Source organism: Varanus komodoensis, unplaced genomic scaffold (genome assembly GCF_004798865.1).
Source record: "Varanus komodoensis strain SLA01 unplaced genomic scaffold, ASM479886v1 scaffold42, whole genome shotgun sequence".
Classification (NCBI taxonomy): domain Eukaryota; kingdom Metazoa; phylum Chordata; class Lepidosauria; order Squamata; family Varanidae; genus Varanus; species Varanus komodoensis.
Genome location: NW_025335972.1, coordinates 1,452,710 through 1,470,913, shown reverse-complemented (window position 1 = coordinate 1,470,913; position 18,204 = coordinate 1,452,710). Strand labels below are relative to the sequence as shown.

The 18,204-nt window shown below is 48.4% G+C and overlaps 1 protein-coding gene across 1 annotated transcript in view; it reads left to right on the top strand.

The window, feature by feature from the left end:
• The first annotated feature begins 3,502 nt into the window (after positions 1 to 3,502).
• PLXNA3 (plexin A3) overlaps positions 3,503 to 18,204 on the top strand; it is an 82,893-nt gene continuing 68,191 nt past the window's right edge. Inside the window, exons 1-4 of the mRNA XM_044443756.1 lie at positions 3,503 to 3,558; positions 4,658 to 4,783; positions 8,543 to 9,781; positions 10,137 to 10,319. Of these exons, the coding sequence (XP_044299691.1) occupies positions 8,600 to 9,781; positions 10,137 to 10,319 (1,365 nt within the window). The 5' untranslated portion in view covers positions 3,503 to 3,558; positions 4,658 to 4,783; positions 8,543 to 8,599. The remainder of the gene's footprint in view (positions 3,559 to 4,657; positions 4,784 to 8,542; positions 9,782 to 10,136; positions 10,320 to 18,204) is intronic.

Here is an 18,204-nt window from a genome sequence, read left to right as displayed (position 1 = left end):
TTGGGAGAGCCAAAGTCCTCATTCAGCCATGAAATTCACAGGGTGCATTTGGGTCCATCACTGGCTCTCAGTCTAGCCTACTGCACAGGGCTGTTTGAGGATAAAATGGAAAAGAAGACTGCTTTGGATCCTTTGCAGGAAAAAGGTGGGACATAAATATATTCAATAAACTCCCTTTGTACATTTAAAAGAATATTAAATTTATTTAAAAGCCACTTGTTAGGAACATGCAGAAGCCAGTGCTAGATCTTGTCCTAACATGTCACTTCCCACATGTAACTTCAAGTGATACAGCTAACGTGACCAGATGTGAACAAGGAAAGGGCTTCTGTACCTATACCTCCCATTCAGGAGAGGGAATTTCAGCAGGTGTAGCTTGCATTTCAGGCTATACCTACTGAAGTTCTCTCTTCTTTACGACAGTTACAGATGTGGGAGCCTTGTATCCAGAGGCAGCCCAAAACATTTTGCTGCCTGAGGTGAAGAACAAGAGGGTGTCCCTCCCATTCCATGCACAGAAGCCGACTGGGCTGGCAGTGCGACAGTGTCACCCATCACAGGTGAGGTGGCAGGCTGGGTCAAGAGTGTAGGAAAGGCCCTTCTCTCTCCTCTGGCAACTTGCTGTCCCCTTCCAGCATCCACCTCACCCTGCCTCTGGTACAGCAAGTGCTACTTGTCTTCTTTTGCAACTGGCCACCTTAGGCACAGCCCAGACAGAAGTTTACTCTTGCTTGGAAAATAAAACTTTTGAGAACAGAGCTTCTACCAGTACTGTTGATTGCAGGAAAATTTCAGCTTGATAGTGCAATGGAAAAATAAGAGACTTCCATCTAATCATAGTTGATTTGGGGCCTTTTGATCATGGTCAAAATTGCTTCCCAAACTAGGAATATAACAAACAACTCTAGATCAAACCACTATTGAGAGAGATGATTCCCATTTTTGTGGTATATGAAGGATAAAACAAACTTTTACCAAAAACACAAAACAACAACAAAAACCCACCAAGACTTTCATTTACGTCAGTATATTGAACATCTATCTCCCGTTGTACAGGAAAAAATGACTATGCTGCTATTATGTACTTATTTCTATAAGGTCCATGACAAATTGTCTTCTATACACATGCCAATTTTGAACTCTAAGAATTTTCTCATATAAAACATTCCTTTTCTCCAATTATTTAGAGAGTCTCTCTGATTTCCATCTTCTTTCATTTGATGTACTCTACTTAATCCTGTGCTGAATTATAAGTTGTGGGGGGGGGGGGCATTCTTTTTCTTGAAGTGACATACTCAACTCACCTTTTCTTCTTCCCTCACTGTCCCCCATTAATATCTAGAACTTCTGCTATGCCACAGCACCATGCAGTTGCACTGTAGCTATCAATCACCAAGAGGAGCACAAGGGCAGTGCTAACATGTACAGAGGTACTTCTCAGTGAATGATCCATGTGTTATGATGCATGAGCTGAGCCCCAGTATGGGAACAAACAGCCTCTAGCATGACTTTGGTTCAAACACTCACAGGCACTGCTGCCCCCCCCCCCCACTTCCTTGCTCAGTCACTGCTATGAGTTTACATAACTCAGTATTCTTCTATTGCCTGCCTGCGGTGACCTCCTCCTCCTCACACAGAGTTGTTGGATCCCCTCACTGGCACACCCACAACCCCTGTTTGCTCCCTTACCACATGCACGCACACCCAGCCTTGCACACCCAGCACACGTGGCCCTTGCCAGGCTCAGTAGCTGCGCTGACATCTGGTTTCCATCAGAGGCCTCGGGCGTGTTGAGTTTCAGTGGTTTCTGTGCATTCGCAGTGCCAGGCAGCATCCAGGCCAGAGCTCCCCCTCCCCGCCCCGGTTTCTCTTTCCTTCCTGGATCGCAGCCCAGGACGGGACGGGACGGGACGGGACGGGACGAGCCCTCCTCCCTTGTTTCTTCTCAGTCAGGGCAGCCGCACAGCTCCTCCCCCAAGTCCTGGTTTATGACTCACTGGGAGCGAATAAATGCACAGGAAGGAGCCCAAGGAGGAGAAAGAGAGTCCCAGATGGGATCTAGCATATATTTCTGTGCGGCAAAGAGAAATACTGTATAGCCTATGCTCCCATCCTGTTCTTCTTCCCAGCATACCTGCACTGGACCCAGCCCCACCCACGCTCTGACCTCGCCCAGCCTTTTGACCCATCCCACCGCTCTGCATCTTCATCTTCATCTTCTCTCCCGCCCCGCCACCCCTGGGGCGTCCATCATCTCTCATCTCCTGACTCCCGTTGCCATGACAACGTGCCCTGGATGGTACAGCGACAGCTACAGCAAGGGGTGGGGATGGGGCGGGGATCTGTGGCGGGGAAAGGCCACTTGCAGCTTGAGAGAGAGTGGGATGTGGAGGCGAGAGGATGGGGAGTAGGGTGGGGAGTTGTTAGGCGCAAGTGTGGGTGCAAAAACTGATTTCCGCGTGCGCAACTAGTGTCTTGCTAATAAATAAACAAACAAACAAACGACTATTTCAAGGAGCATCGTTCCTCCTCTTTTTCCGCTAGGGGGCGCCTTGCGCATGGCAACGTAGACCAGGGCCGGAAAAGTGAGTGTGAGTCGTCGTAAGACGTGAAACTGGGAATTTATAAACTAGGGAGCAGACCCCTTTGCTTTCACCCAGCACTTTCCCGGTTTTCTTCACGAGATTCGGGGATGGCAGCTTCCAGGTCTCTTTTTCTTAGAACCCCTCATACACGTGTGCGAGCAGACAGACAGACAGACAGACAGACAGACAGAGGACGCTGGAGTTCCGGCAGAGAGAAAGAAAATTGGATCATTTATGATCATATAATCTTCTTCCCGTGAATAAGCCATCGCCTTGCACGCTCAGGCTGTTTGTTGACGTCTTATCCCTCTCAAGTGAAATTAGTTCCTTGTAAGCAAAAAGGCACACACATATTTATTTACAAAACAAATGGATGAGAGGCCCGTGTGTGTGTGTGTGCGCGCGCGTGCAAAGACGGGAAGGTTTATCTTGCACGCTTAGCCAGAGTGAGGGTGAATTTTCAGCCCGGTTGCCACTTGCACTCCCGAGATCCGCCAGTGTTCCCGCCTACTTCCTCCAGGCTCTGTACTTTAAAACACAACACAACCGATGAAGCCTATGCGGGAGTAAATGTCGTTTGCAACACACCCCGAGTCTTACAACCGGCCCCTGCTCAAGGGTCTCGATGAATGAGTTCCCGGGCAGTACCATTTCAGGGGCCGGGTGTGCAAGTACTTGCGCATGGCGAGTGTTCGGTGGGGAGGAGAGGCTCCTACCCTTTGCCAAAAAGGGGGCTGGGCATTTAAGCTAGGACTAACAAGGAGAAGAGAGAGAGTTTTAAGAACCGGGTAGAGAAAGGGAGGGAGTGTTACTTTCCCTACCCTCCTAATCTCTTGCCTCTCCCCCCCCCATGTCTCCAATGGTTCTGGCCGCGTTTAAAGGGCTCAGACCGATTGGGGCGGGAGCAGACGCCGAGCAACAGCGGCGGCTGGAGACGGAGCGAGGGGCGGCAGCGCAAAGCTAGGAGCGGCAGGTAGAGCCCGTATCCGTGCAAACTGCAAAGGGTTTGGGAGATCGGAGGTGATAGAAGAATGGAGAAATACGCCACACGCACCCCCATCACCTCCTCGATGCTAGGCAGGAGGGTTTTAATGCCACGAGAAATATTGTGGCTGCGTGTGAGGAAGAGCTGATGGTCTTGCTAGACAGGGCGGGGAGCCCGTGCCTGATTCTGTGCCAGAGTAGACAACCCATCTGTTTCCCCCTCCTTTGTGGATGCGGCTCTTGCAATGCTCCCCCCCCTTTTTTTTTAAAGCCTACCATTCTGGGAGGTTTTTGCCCCCCCCTTTTTTTTTCGTCTCTGGATTGGGAAAGAGGGCTTGTGTGCGGCCGTCACAGGAAGGAAATAGAGCCGGGGGGGACGTGGGGGGAGCGGCGAGGCGAACAGGTAATGTATGTGAGAACGCAAAGTGAGGGAAAATGTAGGATTTTGAGAGTGTATCAGTCTGGATGGCGAGCGGGGTGGGGGGGAGAGAATGTGCGCGCGATGAAATATCAACTCTTTCCTTCCTCCTTTCCCACAATGGCTTGGTTCCTTAACCCTCGAACAGGGGTGGGGAAGGCTGGCTAACGCCCATCATACTCCAGCTGGGGTTGATTTGTTGGTGGGGGGGTAGTAGATAACATACATCACCATGCTGCCCCTTCACCCTGCGGAATTTGTCAATTGGTACCTTTGTTTGTCTGTGTCTGGTGCTTTGCTTTTGTAAATTAAAAAAAAAAATGATATCCTCGTTCCTGGAACCCAAAATCTACCATTTCTCTTGGAGGAATTTCCAAACACCTTATCTTTATGGGAATGTGGCTTGTGCTGGAAGCCAGAATTCTTCATGCTATGCTGTTGTTATAGCTGTTTGGGGCTCAAGGGAGGGGGATCTAAGCATTTGGGGAGGAGGGGTCTTTGAGCTCTGGGAATTGGGTCAACTTGATTGATGCTGGTGTGTTCTGGAAAGGAGGGATTCTCGGTTCTCTCCTTACCTTGAATTTAATTTATTCCTCAGAATTTTTCCTTGTTTCATCTGTCCCTGTGATCACTATTTTGTGAGTCAAATTAGTTTGTTCCCATTTTGCAGGCTGGAAATACTGAGGGCAATCTCATCCTGGACGATCTGTGGCTGTGGTGCAGTTTTGAACTTGGATCTCAGCAGCCAGGGACAGTGTTGTGTTTGATGGACAACTCAGGAATGTGTGTGTAACAGGTTGGTCACTTTCTCTATTACCAGGAACATTTGTGTATCCCAGGCTATTTCCCTCCTGCATGCCACTCTCCCCAAGCCACTTGGGACCTTAACCCGTTGGGTGTTGTGGAGAATGGCCCTGCCTGCCATCCTGTTCAGGATTTCTGTTTTTCTTCCAGGCCTTTCTGGGAGGGGTCTGTTGATATCTCTTGTCCTCTTAGGAGCATTAAACAGATATAAAGGAAGTGGGATGCAGAGCATGGGGTTTTTTTCTATGAGGTGGTTGATGGGGAGGCTAGACTTTGGGGTGTTTTGGGGAGAATGAAATGATGACTCTGCCTTGTAAGGATGCATTCGGTGGTCGCTCTGAATGGGTGGATGTGAGGTTCCATTGAATAAAAAGCGGAGATCTGTGTATGGTGGCCAGCTTATATTTGCGTGAAGGGAAGAAGTTGACAGGCTTGTGCATGCCAGTGTCATCGTTTATCAGGCGTTACTGCGGGGCATCCTAGTGGGTGTGGAAGACTATTCAGTGCTTTGGTGTGGTGGAAAGGGACAGGAAGGCAGTGGAGAAAGATGTGTTAGTGCACTGAGAGAGCATGAGAGGGAGAATATTGTAGGGTTGGTGTTTGTTTCTATATTTGCTCTGGTTTAACTGTAGAGCGGAAGTGAGGTGGCTGAACAGCCCGTATTTTTAAAAACCTTTCCTCATTCTGCTTCCCAGGAACCATCAAACATTCTTTCTTGTTTTTAAATAAAGCCTGCAGCTCCATCTCTGTTGAATGTCCGAGCATGAGTCCCTTGCACCTCTGGACTAGAGATCTAGTTCGGCGTAGCTATGTAGAGCCAGAGTGGCATAGTGGTTAGGCTGCTGCACTGGCACGCTGGTGACCTGGGATCTAGTCCCCACTTGGCCATGACGAAGCTCCCTGGGTGACTTCGGGCCAGGCACTGACTCTCAGCCTAACCTACCCCACAGGGCTGTTGTTTTGAGGATAAAATGGAGACGGGAAGGACCACATAAGCTGCCTCAGGCTCTTTGAAGGAAAAGGCTAGGCATATGTGTCAGAAACAAAAAATAAATGGGGACTCTCGGGGGTTGAAGCTGGTCGGAGGGGCATGTGTGCAACTGCTCATCAGAAGAGACAATGCTCTGACTGAGTTCGCTCATTCATTCTGTGGCTGTCGCAAACTGGATAGGTGAGAGGGTCAAACACTGGGTGGGTGTTTGTGTGCACACATGCACACTGAATGTTAAGGCTTTACCTGTGTGATTTTAATAAGAAGTCCAGAAAGTAGATTTGGGGTTCTGTGTGTGTCTGCTTTGGTATTCTCCCCAGCTGCTCTGTTCACCTGGTGACCCTTCATGATAAAATCTGCAAGCACTTTACGCAGCTTTCTTCAAGTGATGGCCATGCAGAAGCCTTCCCCAATCTCATGCCCTCCAGCTGTTTTGAACTTCTGTGCCCATCAGCCCTAGTCAATGTGGCCAGTTAGGAGATGTAGTCCAAAAAATCCAAAACATCTGAAGGTTGGGGAAACCTGAATTAGGGCATTATGTCAACAGAATCATAACATTAAAATGTAAAATGTTGGTTTTATTTCTAAAAACATTATTTTCTTATGAGAAGCTGAGCACATATGACACCTTGAGTCACATTTGACAGGGCTTTCAGGAGGCAGAGAAATTGCTTTCATTAGCTGGTTCTGGCCTAGGGCTACCCCCCCCCCCCCCCGCTTTAGTACATACTTTAACCCTCAATGTGTACTTGCAATCAGTGGTGAAAGGATAAATGCCCCCTCCCCATTTTACCACTCCACATCTCCATTATTTACTAACGATCATTCTTTGCTTCTATACCACATCCATGGGCCTGAGGAAAGTATGTATTAATTTTCTTGAAGTTTAGAAGGTGTAACCTTGCAAATGCCGGCTGGGAAACAATAGCTTTCCAAATGTTTGTGGAGATCAATTTTGGGACTGTGGCATTGTTGTCTTGGGGAAAGGGGTGAAGAAAAGGAATGGTGTGGAACGCTTTTGAGTTATATGTGGTGTGCAGTGTGCAATAGCAGGCTGCATAGATAAGGGCTGATCTGCACTTGCATGTGCATTGCTTGACTTTGAATTATTTGGTTTTCTAGCTGAAAATGTGGTGAGCTTGGTAGAAAGACTTGTGTTTGTGGTGGGTATGAGTAGGTGGGATTTAACGTCCATTGGCTTTTTCACACATGCAAAATATTCCCTTGTTGATGGAGTCCTAAAGTGATGGGCATATTTGCATGAAACAGCCCTTCTGGCCCAATCTAAAAACGGGCAGCCTGAACTAACTTTCCATTCCAGCCCCTCAATGAAGCTGGGCTCTGAGCCCTCGTGTGTTCATGCCAGGGATCCGTTGCCCCGTGTGGCCACCGCATTGATATGCTAACATTGTACAGGTAGCACTTGAGGGCCCGGTTGCAATAAGTCTCCTGGGGATATACATTGTGTGCAGGAGTGCCTCTGCCTGTATGAACCCACCCAAGCATTATGTCAGCATCAGGGGAACTGTTTGCTGGCCCACCAGCAAGAGCCATTAAGCTAGAAGGTAGCAGGGCTTTCTCAGTGGTTGCCCCACGCTTTGGAACTCACTCTCCAAGGAGTTGCACCAGGGCTGGCTTTTAAAATAAAACTAGCCCTAAAAGACCCCTTTATTCCAATCTGCTTTTGGTGCTTAAAAATTGTGTTCTGTTCTATATGCATGTTCAATTGCAACATAAATGTTCACACTTCTGAAATATGAGGGCAACGCACCCAGGAAAGCAGGTTAAAAATCTATGAAAATGAAGAAATAAATAAACAAGCCATTATTACCGACTCATGTTCAGTGGGGCCTGCGGTTTTTGGATTGAGGCACCATTGTCATGAGGAATGCTTGGTAGATATTTGGGTGAGGGAGGAGCCTTGCATGTGAGAAGGAAGCAATGGCTTGCATGCGCCGTCTTTGCTCATTTTGTGTGGCAGGTGGCATTGCTGCTTTTGGCTTTTTTGAGTTGTTGCAGGTGTGTGCGTGCATGCAATGAGACACGGCTGTACCTTTGCTTCTCAGTCCTGCAGGTGTTGCTTCTTGCTGTTTGGTGGGTGCTAATGAGAAACTGGGAAGGCTGTTGGAAATGCAAAGTGAAAACGGGGGTCCTCCCAGGGGCTTTTTTAATGTGCTTATTTTTGGAGAAGCGTGACTTCTCATCTAGGGCATTGGTGGAAATGTTGCTCATTCAGAAATTTTTAGGTTCCACCAGGGCCAACATGGGGCCCATTGAGAGGACTGCCTGGACTTGCTCCTCAGCCGTTGCGAGCTGCCCATTCCCCTGCCTCAGCCTGTCAAGCAAGCAGAGAGGACTAGCAGGGGGATGAGGAGCAATGGCAGCGGGTAGCAGTGGCAATGAGCAGCTCCCTCCCGGAGGGACAGGCTCCATTAAGAGTGGCTCGCCGAGGGTCCCCCCAAAACCTTGCACTGCACGCAGCTTTGCAAGAATGTGGCCCTACAAGGGACCGTAATCATTATACCAGAAATTGCCTGTGCTGGATTTTCACAAGCTCAAGAAGCGCTGCGCAGACTGACTGTGCAGTTGTGTCCTCTGTATGCTTTCTGGACCTTGATAGGGATGACGCTCAACGCACTTATACCTAGGCTGGTAGTCTTGACTGTCTTTCCCTTGTTCTCTGCTGCAGAATTGCATTGCCTTCTTACCTTGTAATGCAAGGCTAGCCTGGTCGGTAATCACGCTCTCTCCCCCTTGCAGGCTGGATGAGCTGCCCGTGCCTGGCCCTGCCTGACCCCAGGCAACTCCCTGGAGATCATGTGGTGGCTGCTGCTTCCCGCCACCACCATGGCTGCTGTCCTGCTCTCCGCGCGGCCTCCTGTCTTGGGCATCCTGCCCACACGTGCTATCTTCACCACCTCTGACATGGCCCTCACGCACCTGGCTGTCCACCATGACACAGGCGAGGTCTACCTTGGGGCCATCAACCACATCTACAAACTTTCGGCCAACCTGACCCAGCTGCGGGTTCACACCACGGGCCCGGTGCCCGATGACCCCCGCTGCTACCCGCCTCCTGGAGTGCGGCTCTGTGCCCACCACCTGGCTCCTGCCAACAACATCAACAAGCTGCTGCTGATCGACTATGTGGGCGGTCGCCTCGTGGCCTGCGGCAGCGTTTGGCAAGGGGTGTGCCAGCTCCTGCGCCTGGACGACTTGGCAAAGCTGGGCGAGCCACACCAGCGCAAGGAGCACTACCTCTCTGGAGGGCGAGAGCCGGATGCCATGGTTGGTGTGATCGTGGAGCAGCAGAGGGAGCCCACCCAGTTCTTTGTGGGGACATCCATCGGGGGCCGCTCAGAGTACTTCCCTACCCTGTCCAGCCGCCGCTTGACCCCTGACGCTAACAGTCCTGAGATGTTCAGCCTCGTTTACCAGGATGAGTTTGTCTCCTCCCAAATCAAGGTCCCTTCGGACACGCTGTCGCTGTATCCAGCCTTCGATATCTACTACGTGTCAGCTTTCGTGTCTGGTGGTTTTGTCTATTTCCTCACCTTGCAACTTGATACCGCCCAGACACCCCTAGAGCCAGCAGGAGGACCAGTGGGCCCCGGTGCGCCTGGCGGTGAGCGCTTTTTTTCATCCAAGATCGTGCGTCTGTGCGCCAATGACACAGACTTCTACTCTTACGTGGAGTTCCCCCTGGGCTGCTCCAAGGATGGTGTGGAGTACCGCCTTGTGCAGGCCGCCCAGCTGGCCAAAGCAGGCCGGCAGCTGGCCCGGTCGCTGGGCATTGCTGAGGGACAGGACGTGCTCTACGCTGCCTTCTCCCAAGGCCAGAAAAACCGGGCCGCACCACCCCGGGAGAGCCTGCTCTGCCTTTTCACGCTGGAAGAGGTTAACCAACGCATCCGCGAGCGCATCCAGTCATGCTACCGTGGCGAAGGCCGCCTGTCACTTCCATGGCTTCTCAACAAAGAACTGCCCTGCATCAACACGGTACTTTGTGGTCAAGCAATCTTGGCTTTCTGTCCCCTCTCATTTCCTACCTGCTGGCTTCTGTTCCCCCTGGTAGGGACAGAGCCCACAAAGTCTTGGCATGTGAAGCCCTCCTGACCCTTTCCTCCATTCTCTTAATTCATTTGATCCTATTTTGTCCCAGAGCTGCAAACAAGACCTAGGAGCTCTTGTTTTGGCTCTTAGGGCACTGTGTTACTCTCTTTCCTTTGCAACTGGGACACAAATGCACAGTGGGATATATTGGGGGTGGTGCTGGTGTTAGAATATCCCTGCAAAAGAGGGCAGGGTCCCACAGGATGCTGACCCTTACATCCCCTTCTCTCCTTCCTTCCAGCCCATGCAAATCAATGGAAATTTCTGTGGGCTGGTGCTGAACCAGCCCCTAGGGGGACTGCAGGTCATCGAGGGGCGCCCCCTGCTGGAGGAGAAGATTGAGGGCATGGCCAGCGTTGCCGCCTATACCTATCACGGCCATTCAGTTGTCTTTATTGGAACCCGTGCTGGTAACCTCAAGAAGGTGAGAGGTACTCCTTGGGGGTGTTGGAAAGGACAAGGAGTTGGTGGGAGGGTGCAGGCTGTTGCTTAGGGGCTGCTTATATACAAGCGTTACAAGCTTTCCAGTTTATTCCATTATCTCCCCAGGTTGGGAATTAAATAGCCTTTGTGCTTCCTCTGTGGCTGGGGATGCATCAGCCTCTGATGTTCCAGGGTTGAGCAGAAGTGGTTTTTTGTGTGGGGGCAAAGTAGATTCATGGACTGGGAAGCTCTGACTCCTCTTTGTGAGTTATTAACTGAAAGCAAACCAAAAGCTTTTTCTTTGTTGAGAAGCTGAGTTTCTAGCCATGGTAGGCTGAAAACACCAGCATGGGGTGAGATGGCAAAAATTGGCCTCACATCTCCCCCAGTAAGCTCCACACGTGCCTACATATGCATCTGCTTTTCATGCCCACTTCATATGTTTCTCAGCAAAGGGAAACACACGGTCAGTACAGCAAGGCCCTGGCTCTCTCTGGAATGCACAGGTAGGACTGAGAGGGAAACCCCACGAAACCTTGGAAAGCTGGGCCACCCCCTGTCAACAAGTGTGAGCTAGACAGTCTAATGCTGAAACTTGGTATATTGTGACCTAATTTATGTCAAGGCTCTGAGAATTAACATTTCCTGAGAAGTGTCCCCTAGCAGGGATTTGCCTCCTCAGCATGGCCACCATTTTTCTAGGAAACACTTTCTATTACTATTGATTGTGTTCCTGTACTGCTCCTTAGCCAAAGCTCTCTGGGCAAGTCACAAAAGTCCAAACCACAAAATGCAACAAATAATATAAAATGTTTAAATGTTTAAAGCAGAAGAAAACCAAAGTTAAAAAGCAGAACAAGAGCCAGCAGCATGGTAAAAAGGTAAAGGTTTTCCCTTGACATTAAGTCCAGTCATGCCTGACTCTAGGGGGCGGTGCTCATCTCCGTTTCCTAGCCAAGGGAGCCAGCGTTTGTCCGCAGACAGTCTCTGTGGTCATGTGGCCAGCATGACTAAACACCGAAGTGCACGGAACGCTGTTCCCTGCCCTCCGAAGTGGTACCTTTTTATCTACTTGCATTTGCATGCTTTTGAACTGCAAGGTTGGCAGGAGCTGGGACAGAGTAGGAGAGCTCACCCCATTGTGCAGATTCGAACCAGCGACCTTTCGATCAACCAGCCCAGTGGCTCAGCCGTTTAAACCACTGCTCCACCTGCAGTTCCAGCAGCATGGTAGAGACCTAAAATACAACACCATGTTTAAAATACAAAACGTAAGTGCAGGACTAAAGAGCCTGAGAAAATAATTTTTTAAAAAGCTTCCATGTTTTTGGCACTAAATGAAACCCTCAGGTGAGGAGAGTATCTCATAACCTGGGTGCCACCACTGAAGAGAAAGTCCTCTCTTTACTAGCCAGTTGCTTCACCTCTTCACTAGGGTAATATATTACTCCTGGATCTTCATTTAGAGAAATAAAAGCACCTCTTCCTAAGTTTATGTGGCTACATCACCTTTTCCAGAACAAAAGGGCAAGTTTGTGTGTTTCATGTCAGCCGGAATTTCTAGAATAGCCAAGCTCAGGCACTGTAGAACATGTTATGAATCAGTGTCAGACTGTAAGATCAGCAGCTTCAGCAAGCCTCATTTTCTGGGGCTGCATTTTTCCTGCATATTTGGGCAATGCAACTGAGTGTCCCTTTCTGAGTGCCTTTCCCTCATTACTGATTTTCCATAGCAGAGGCTCCACACACCTGGGCTGGTGAAGGCAGGAAGAGTTTCCAGGAAATCTCAAGCTCTGGCCCATTTTTCTTCCCTAATGAGTATCAGACTTCTGTACTCGCATCCTCTGGTTGCCACGCTGAGCTGAGGCTTGGGCAGCAGAGGCCTAAGAGGATATATTTTATGCTTGGAACTGTATGCTCTGGAATTGGGCCATGCCCCATGGGAAGCAAGGCAGCTTCCAAGCTGCCTCAGCCCTCTGCCTGTTGCACTCGAGGGGAGGAGGGAGTCTGGAATGGGCACCCCCTTGTTGACACACTGGGGGCGGGCAGGCATTGCTAGTCCTCACCAGCGCTTCTGTCCCCACCGTCCCTGCCAACCATATGCAGCACTCAATATGCTAGGCCTAGGAATATTGAGCAGGGATGGGAGACCCGTTCTCTCTCCCATTCCACAGACATCTCTTAGCGTGTGCCCCAAGCATTGCCTGCTGAGAGGCGGGGGTGGGAGAGAAGTTGTGGTTCCTGGCAGCCCCCCACCGCAGCGCCATTAGTTCCCACTTCGCAGAGGCCTGTGCCCAACAGGCTCGTTGCATTAAATATTAACTGGGCCACCAGTGAGTTAGCGCACCTCTTTTCCGTCTAACTGGACAAGGGCTGGGGGGCAGCACTGTGACTGTGGGTCTGGAGGGCTGGTGTGAATCCAGATAGGCGGGCTGTAGCGGCTGAAGCCGAGGGTCATGAATAAGGTTGACTAGAGATGCCTATGCTCCAGGGTCTGGTTTTGTTTTGTTTTTTTAAAGGCCTCTTCCCAGACATATTTTGTTCTGAACTCAGCATTTTCGGACCTGATTTTGCTGCCTTTTGAAGTATACGAGTGACTGTGTATGTGTGTGTTATGGGGGGCGGGGGGGAGAAACTGCTTTGGAAGGTGAGACAGTGATAGATAGGTACTGTTGCTGCTGGGTGGGAAGGATATGCCCTAAAGCTGAGGTAGACATTATCCAAAAATCTCATATTTAGGGTTCAGTTAGTTTCCACCCCCAGGACTTACTTAGTATAAGATACTGCATTACTGGAGCACAGAGAGCAATAGAGCATCATGTCACATAGATGGAATGCTTTCCCCCTCATCCAAGTTTAGTTTGTGCACGATAACACGACTCTACGAATGCACAGGGTGCCATTTTGCCTAATCCAGCTCAGCCTGCCCTGAGGTGTGCCTGTGAGAGCCCCCTGTGCCTTCCACTTAGAAATTTAGCACTGGTTTCGCTGTTTGTCAGTCCTGGGTTCTAGTTAGCTTTTCCAGCAGTTTGAATTGCCATTTTTAAATATGCCCAGGTCGCACCCTTTGGAGGTGAGGCTCTTATGGGGGTACGTGTTTGGCCTCCTAACTAAAGCTGATTCTGGGGGGAAAGCAGCCCAGCTTTCTCTTTTCCTTCTCACCCCTGCCCCCGCCCCAAGTTGTGAAGTCAATTTTGAAGTGGAAAGCAAAGGAGTCCTCTTGGAGGCTGTGGCATCTGGTCCTTGGCTGATCATACAAAATTGAGTTAGAGCTCGCTCTGTGTGCACGGGGTGGAGGGGATTGAGCCATAGAAGAGAAATGCTGTTTAAACTCTTGAACCCCTGGCAGGGGGCATGAGGGGAGGTCACGACCCCCTTCTGTTCCTCCTGAAAACGGTGGAGATTCAATTAGGATGGCAGGAGGCAGGGTGGTAGCCCATCCGTCTGTCTTTTTGCCATTCGCAGATCTCCCTCTGCTGGCATTAGGGACACTAATTGCCTTGTTGCTGCATAGCCCGAAGCCTCACCCTTGGGGTGACCTGCCTGTTCCTCCTTGGTCGAGTCTGAAAAGGACCATTATCCTACTCCTTGGGGGGCAGGGAGAGGGACTTGTCTCTGAATCCCCAGCACTCCAACTGCACTGACCCCAACGGTCTGGTTGATGTGTGTGGGGCTTTGTTGGCCAGGAAGAAAGATCCTTTGTGCTTGCTCCTTTGGCCAAGTAATCGTGCGGGTGAGCCCATGTGTGTCCTTGGGACCTTTCCACCATAGGTACCTTTTTCAGCTATGGGAAGGACATGGAATGCCTTAGTTTTCCACCTTCGCCTGTGAAGATGTGATATTACTTAGGGGTGACTTCAGGCTCTGGAGTAATAGTTCCTCCCAGTCATCTGCCTTCTGTCTTAGGGAGAACAAGTCTCTCTCCAAACCACTCCCCTGGGACTTTTAATATGACTGTGAGGTATGCAGACAGGCAGAATCTTGAGGGTATGAAACCATAGGAAGTATCCAGTGAGGTGTTATCACTAACGTAAATGAATGTAAATTTCCCAGATGCCAGGAAAATGCTATAGGTGTGGCTTGCCTTAGTGCAACATCATTGACATTAATGTTGGTGTTGTATTGGATCTTGTCTTGTTGTATGCATCCAGGAGCAGGAGGATTACAACAAAAAAAATTAAAGTGCATATTTCAAGGAATGGTGTTTCCCGCCTGTCACATTTGTCCTCCATTTGCTGAAAGAGGACAACTGCCCAGCCTTCCCCAACCTGGTGCCCACCAGATTTATTTGGAAGGCCACTCCCATCATTCCCAGGAAGGACACCAGGTCGGGAAAAGCTAGCCTAGGAGCTGCTCCTCTTACCTTCTGCTTCCCTGGCTCCTCCTCTGCAATGGGGGGGGGGGGGAGTGCTTCTTGCAATCAAAGAAACATATACTCTAAACTGCCCCCATGTTTTTTTTAAACTAGGAGCAGACCTTTGTTTTTGATGCTTGCCTCTGTTAAATCAATGCTTGGCCTTTCTGGAGATGCCTGGTTAAAATGCTGCAAATAGGTGTTCAAGTCTGTCAGATTTCAGCCCTCTACCCAAGGTGTCCAGAACTTGAATAAGACTCACCTTGCTCTTTGCTGTGAGCAGTATGTGCATGTGGACACTCAAAGCCAGCAAGCTGCTATTCTGCCTCTTACACCCTAAAACTGCCTCTTCAGTTCCTGAATGTTGCTGAAAGTGATTAGGTTATAGCTATTCCATCATGAGGTGGACTGGTTCTCTTGCATGACTGCACTTTATTCTGAGCTGGAGATAAGAGAGACTGCCATGTTCCCGTTATTAAGTCAGGCCTAAGTCTATTTATGTAGGCTAGTTCTAGATGACTTTTCAGTTTGGCTGGACTCCAAAAGTTGGGTAGCCATTAATGCATGCCCTCTTTTTTTTTTTTTTTTTTTTTTGATGATCCATCACTCCCCAGAAAGGGTGAAAGTTGGTGCCAGTTTGCATAAAATGTGCATATGCTTATATTTTTGTTGTTCTGTTGTTATGTGCTATCAAGTTGTCTCCAACTTATGGCAACCCTATGAATGGAAGCCATCCAAAATGTCTCATCCATGACAGCTCCATTCAGCTCTTCCAAGTTCAAGGCTGTGGCCTCCTTTATGAGTTCAATCCATCTCATACTTGGTCTTCCCTTTTGACTTCTGCCTTCGACTTTCCCTAACATGATTGTCTTCTCCAGTGAGTCTTGCTTTCTTGTGATATGTCTAAAGTATGACAGCCTCAGTTTTGTCATTTTGTCACATGCTTGTATATAGATGCAAATTTAACATGTAATTTTATAATTTAAATTGAACTACATTTGACCTAGTTCACATGACATGTTGGGGTAACCCCTGATCACTAGTTGTTGTGTCATGCAAACCCTCCGTTTGGAGTTATGTGAAGTTTAAACAACTAACCAAAGGTTATGTCAGAGTGGTTTAGCCCTCACATAACCCCTAATGGCCATGAGCAGATGACATGGCATCCCCCTGATTGGTGGCTGCATATTGTGATGCACACCATGATTCAGTGAAGTTAAATAATTTTCCAGAAGCTGTTGTATCATGCAAACTAGCCCAGTATATCTCACTATGTAGTGCGACAGAGTGTGCCCGTGTGACCTGCATGCCTATCTGTTCAGTCTGCACCTGGTTGCTAACCTGATAAACAGTCATTCTTACTGTTCTTTATGTTGAAACTGCACTTGGGCTGGGTAGCCCTTCAGATAGTGGATGGTATTCTGGCAGCCCTTCGGGAACTTTTTAAAGAAGGATGCACAGACAGCCCATGGGGTACATTTTAAAGGTTTAATGTTACAAAATTACAAACATAGCCCCAGAATGAAACTGCCCAGTATAAAACTACCTGGTTAAGAGCAAAGCTGATACCTTGACCAGGCAGGTAGCAAAATATCCATGGAAGATTGGAGGAAAGAAGGCAGCTTGAAATCAATCCGTACCCAGTTCTTCAGGCACTTTTGGAACCTCTGGCACAGGCTTTGGAAAGCCTAGCACAAGAATTCTTGAATGGGGCAAATTAATTCTTGTCAGCCATGAAGCTCCTTTAGTGTTGAATCCTGTCACAGAAGGCCTCATTTGTTAGTAATATGGATAGATGGGTCAGTCTTTTTCTAGTCTCTGTCAGTTTTAAATAAATTGAATCATAAATCCATTCCATCCCTCTTTCTGTGAATTAAAGTAAAAAAGGGAAATTTGCATTTGAGTATTACACATTTCCCCCATTAAGGGATAGATCCTAAGAGATACATCTCAGGCCATGAACATTTATTTCTCAAATATTTGATTTTCTCTTTTGGTGGTAGAATGGCAAAAGATAAGGAGAAATACATTATTTTATTTCGACCTTCCCCAGGCTGGTGTCTTCCAGAGATATGGGACCTCAAGTCCCATGAGCACCAGCTAGCATGGCCAATGGTCAGGAAAGCTGAGAGTTGTAGACCAAGCTGTCTGAAGGGCTCCAGATGGGGGAAGGCTGCTGTGCAAAATTTAATGGTATGACACTTGAAAGCATTTTAGTATTTTTTGGTCAATTATATAATCTGAAACGAGCTTCCCCTCTCTTCAACTGCCCTGCCCTCCAAAGGCTAACATCCCATGGTGCTGCAATAATAACTGATTTAAAAAAAATCCTTGACAATAATGTGAATTCAGGTCTTCTGAACCTTGGTACAGAGAGTCCCTGAGGACAGGGAGCATGGGACCACACCTCCCTTATTATGTGCTTTCGTTGAGGGTAGCTTTATAAGGAGGACACACTCTTCAATCTATGGAAATTCTCCATGTGACTTTGACAGCTGATTTCTACTGTGATATGAAATCAGTAGCTGGAAGTGAAATATATCTGTTGCAGCAGGTACAACCCTGCACTAACCGATAGCTCCTTGCACTATAACTACCTACAAAGGGCCACTTTTGATCAGACCAAGGATCCGACTAGTTCAATATTCAGTCCCCACAGTGGCTAAGCAGACATCTCTGGGGAGCCCGCACATGGGACATGAGTGCAGTAGCACCCTGCCGACCATGTTCCCCAGCATGAAACGTGTGCCCATGGGTGTGCTGCCTCTGATATTGGGAGTAGCATACAGCCATCAGGATTAGTAGCCCTTAATAGCCTTATCCTCCATGAATTGCTGTAATCCCTTTTTCAAGCCGGTCAAGTGGGTAGCCTTCACTGCGTCTTGCAGTAGCAAATTCCACAGTTAACTATGTATTATGTGAAGAAATATTTCCTTTTATCTGTCTTGCATCTCCCACCAATCAACTTCATGGGAAGACCCAGGGTTCTAGTAATATGAGAGAGGGAGAAGAATGTCTCCTTTTCCACTGCGGCCATTCTAGACAGCTAAATGGACCTATATTGTGGTCTGTTGGTTTTGCAAGAAGCTCTGAAGGAATGTTTGAGACGCAACTGTTTGGATTTCCAAAAATGCTGGAAAGTTATAGATCTTAGAAATTATCTAGGTTCTACTTCAGGTGGCCTCTTGAATTTACCACCGTAACTATACCAAGAATTCTGGCTGGCTAAGTTTTACTTAAAATTTGAAAGATCAAATAACAGTCAGGATAGCAGTCTGTGTTTTTAACTTGCCAAAGCAATACTTCTCTTCAGACAGCAGCACACCACAAAGACATAGGGATATTAATCACAGACGCTTTTGCACAGAAATCATTTCGATTAACTTTTGAAGTTCTCGTGTGTCTAAATGTTATGCCTATTTTTAATTTGCAAAGCGAAGCAGAAATGCAGCGATGCAAATAGCAAGTTTTCATAGCATAAGATTGCTGGTCTTAACTAAATCTCACTAACAAATACAAAACATGCAAAAAT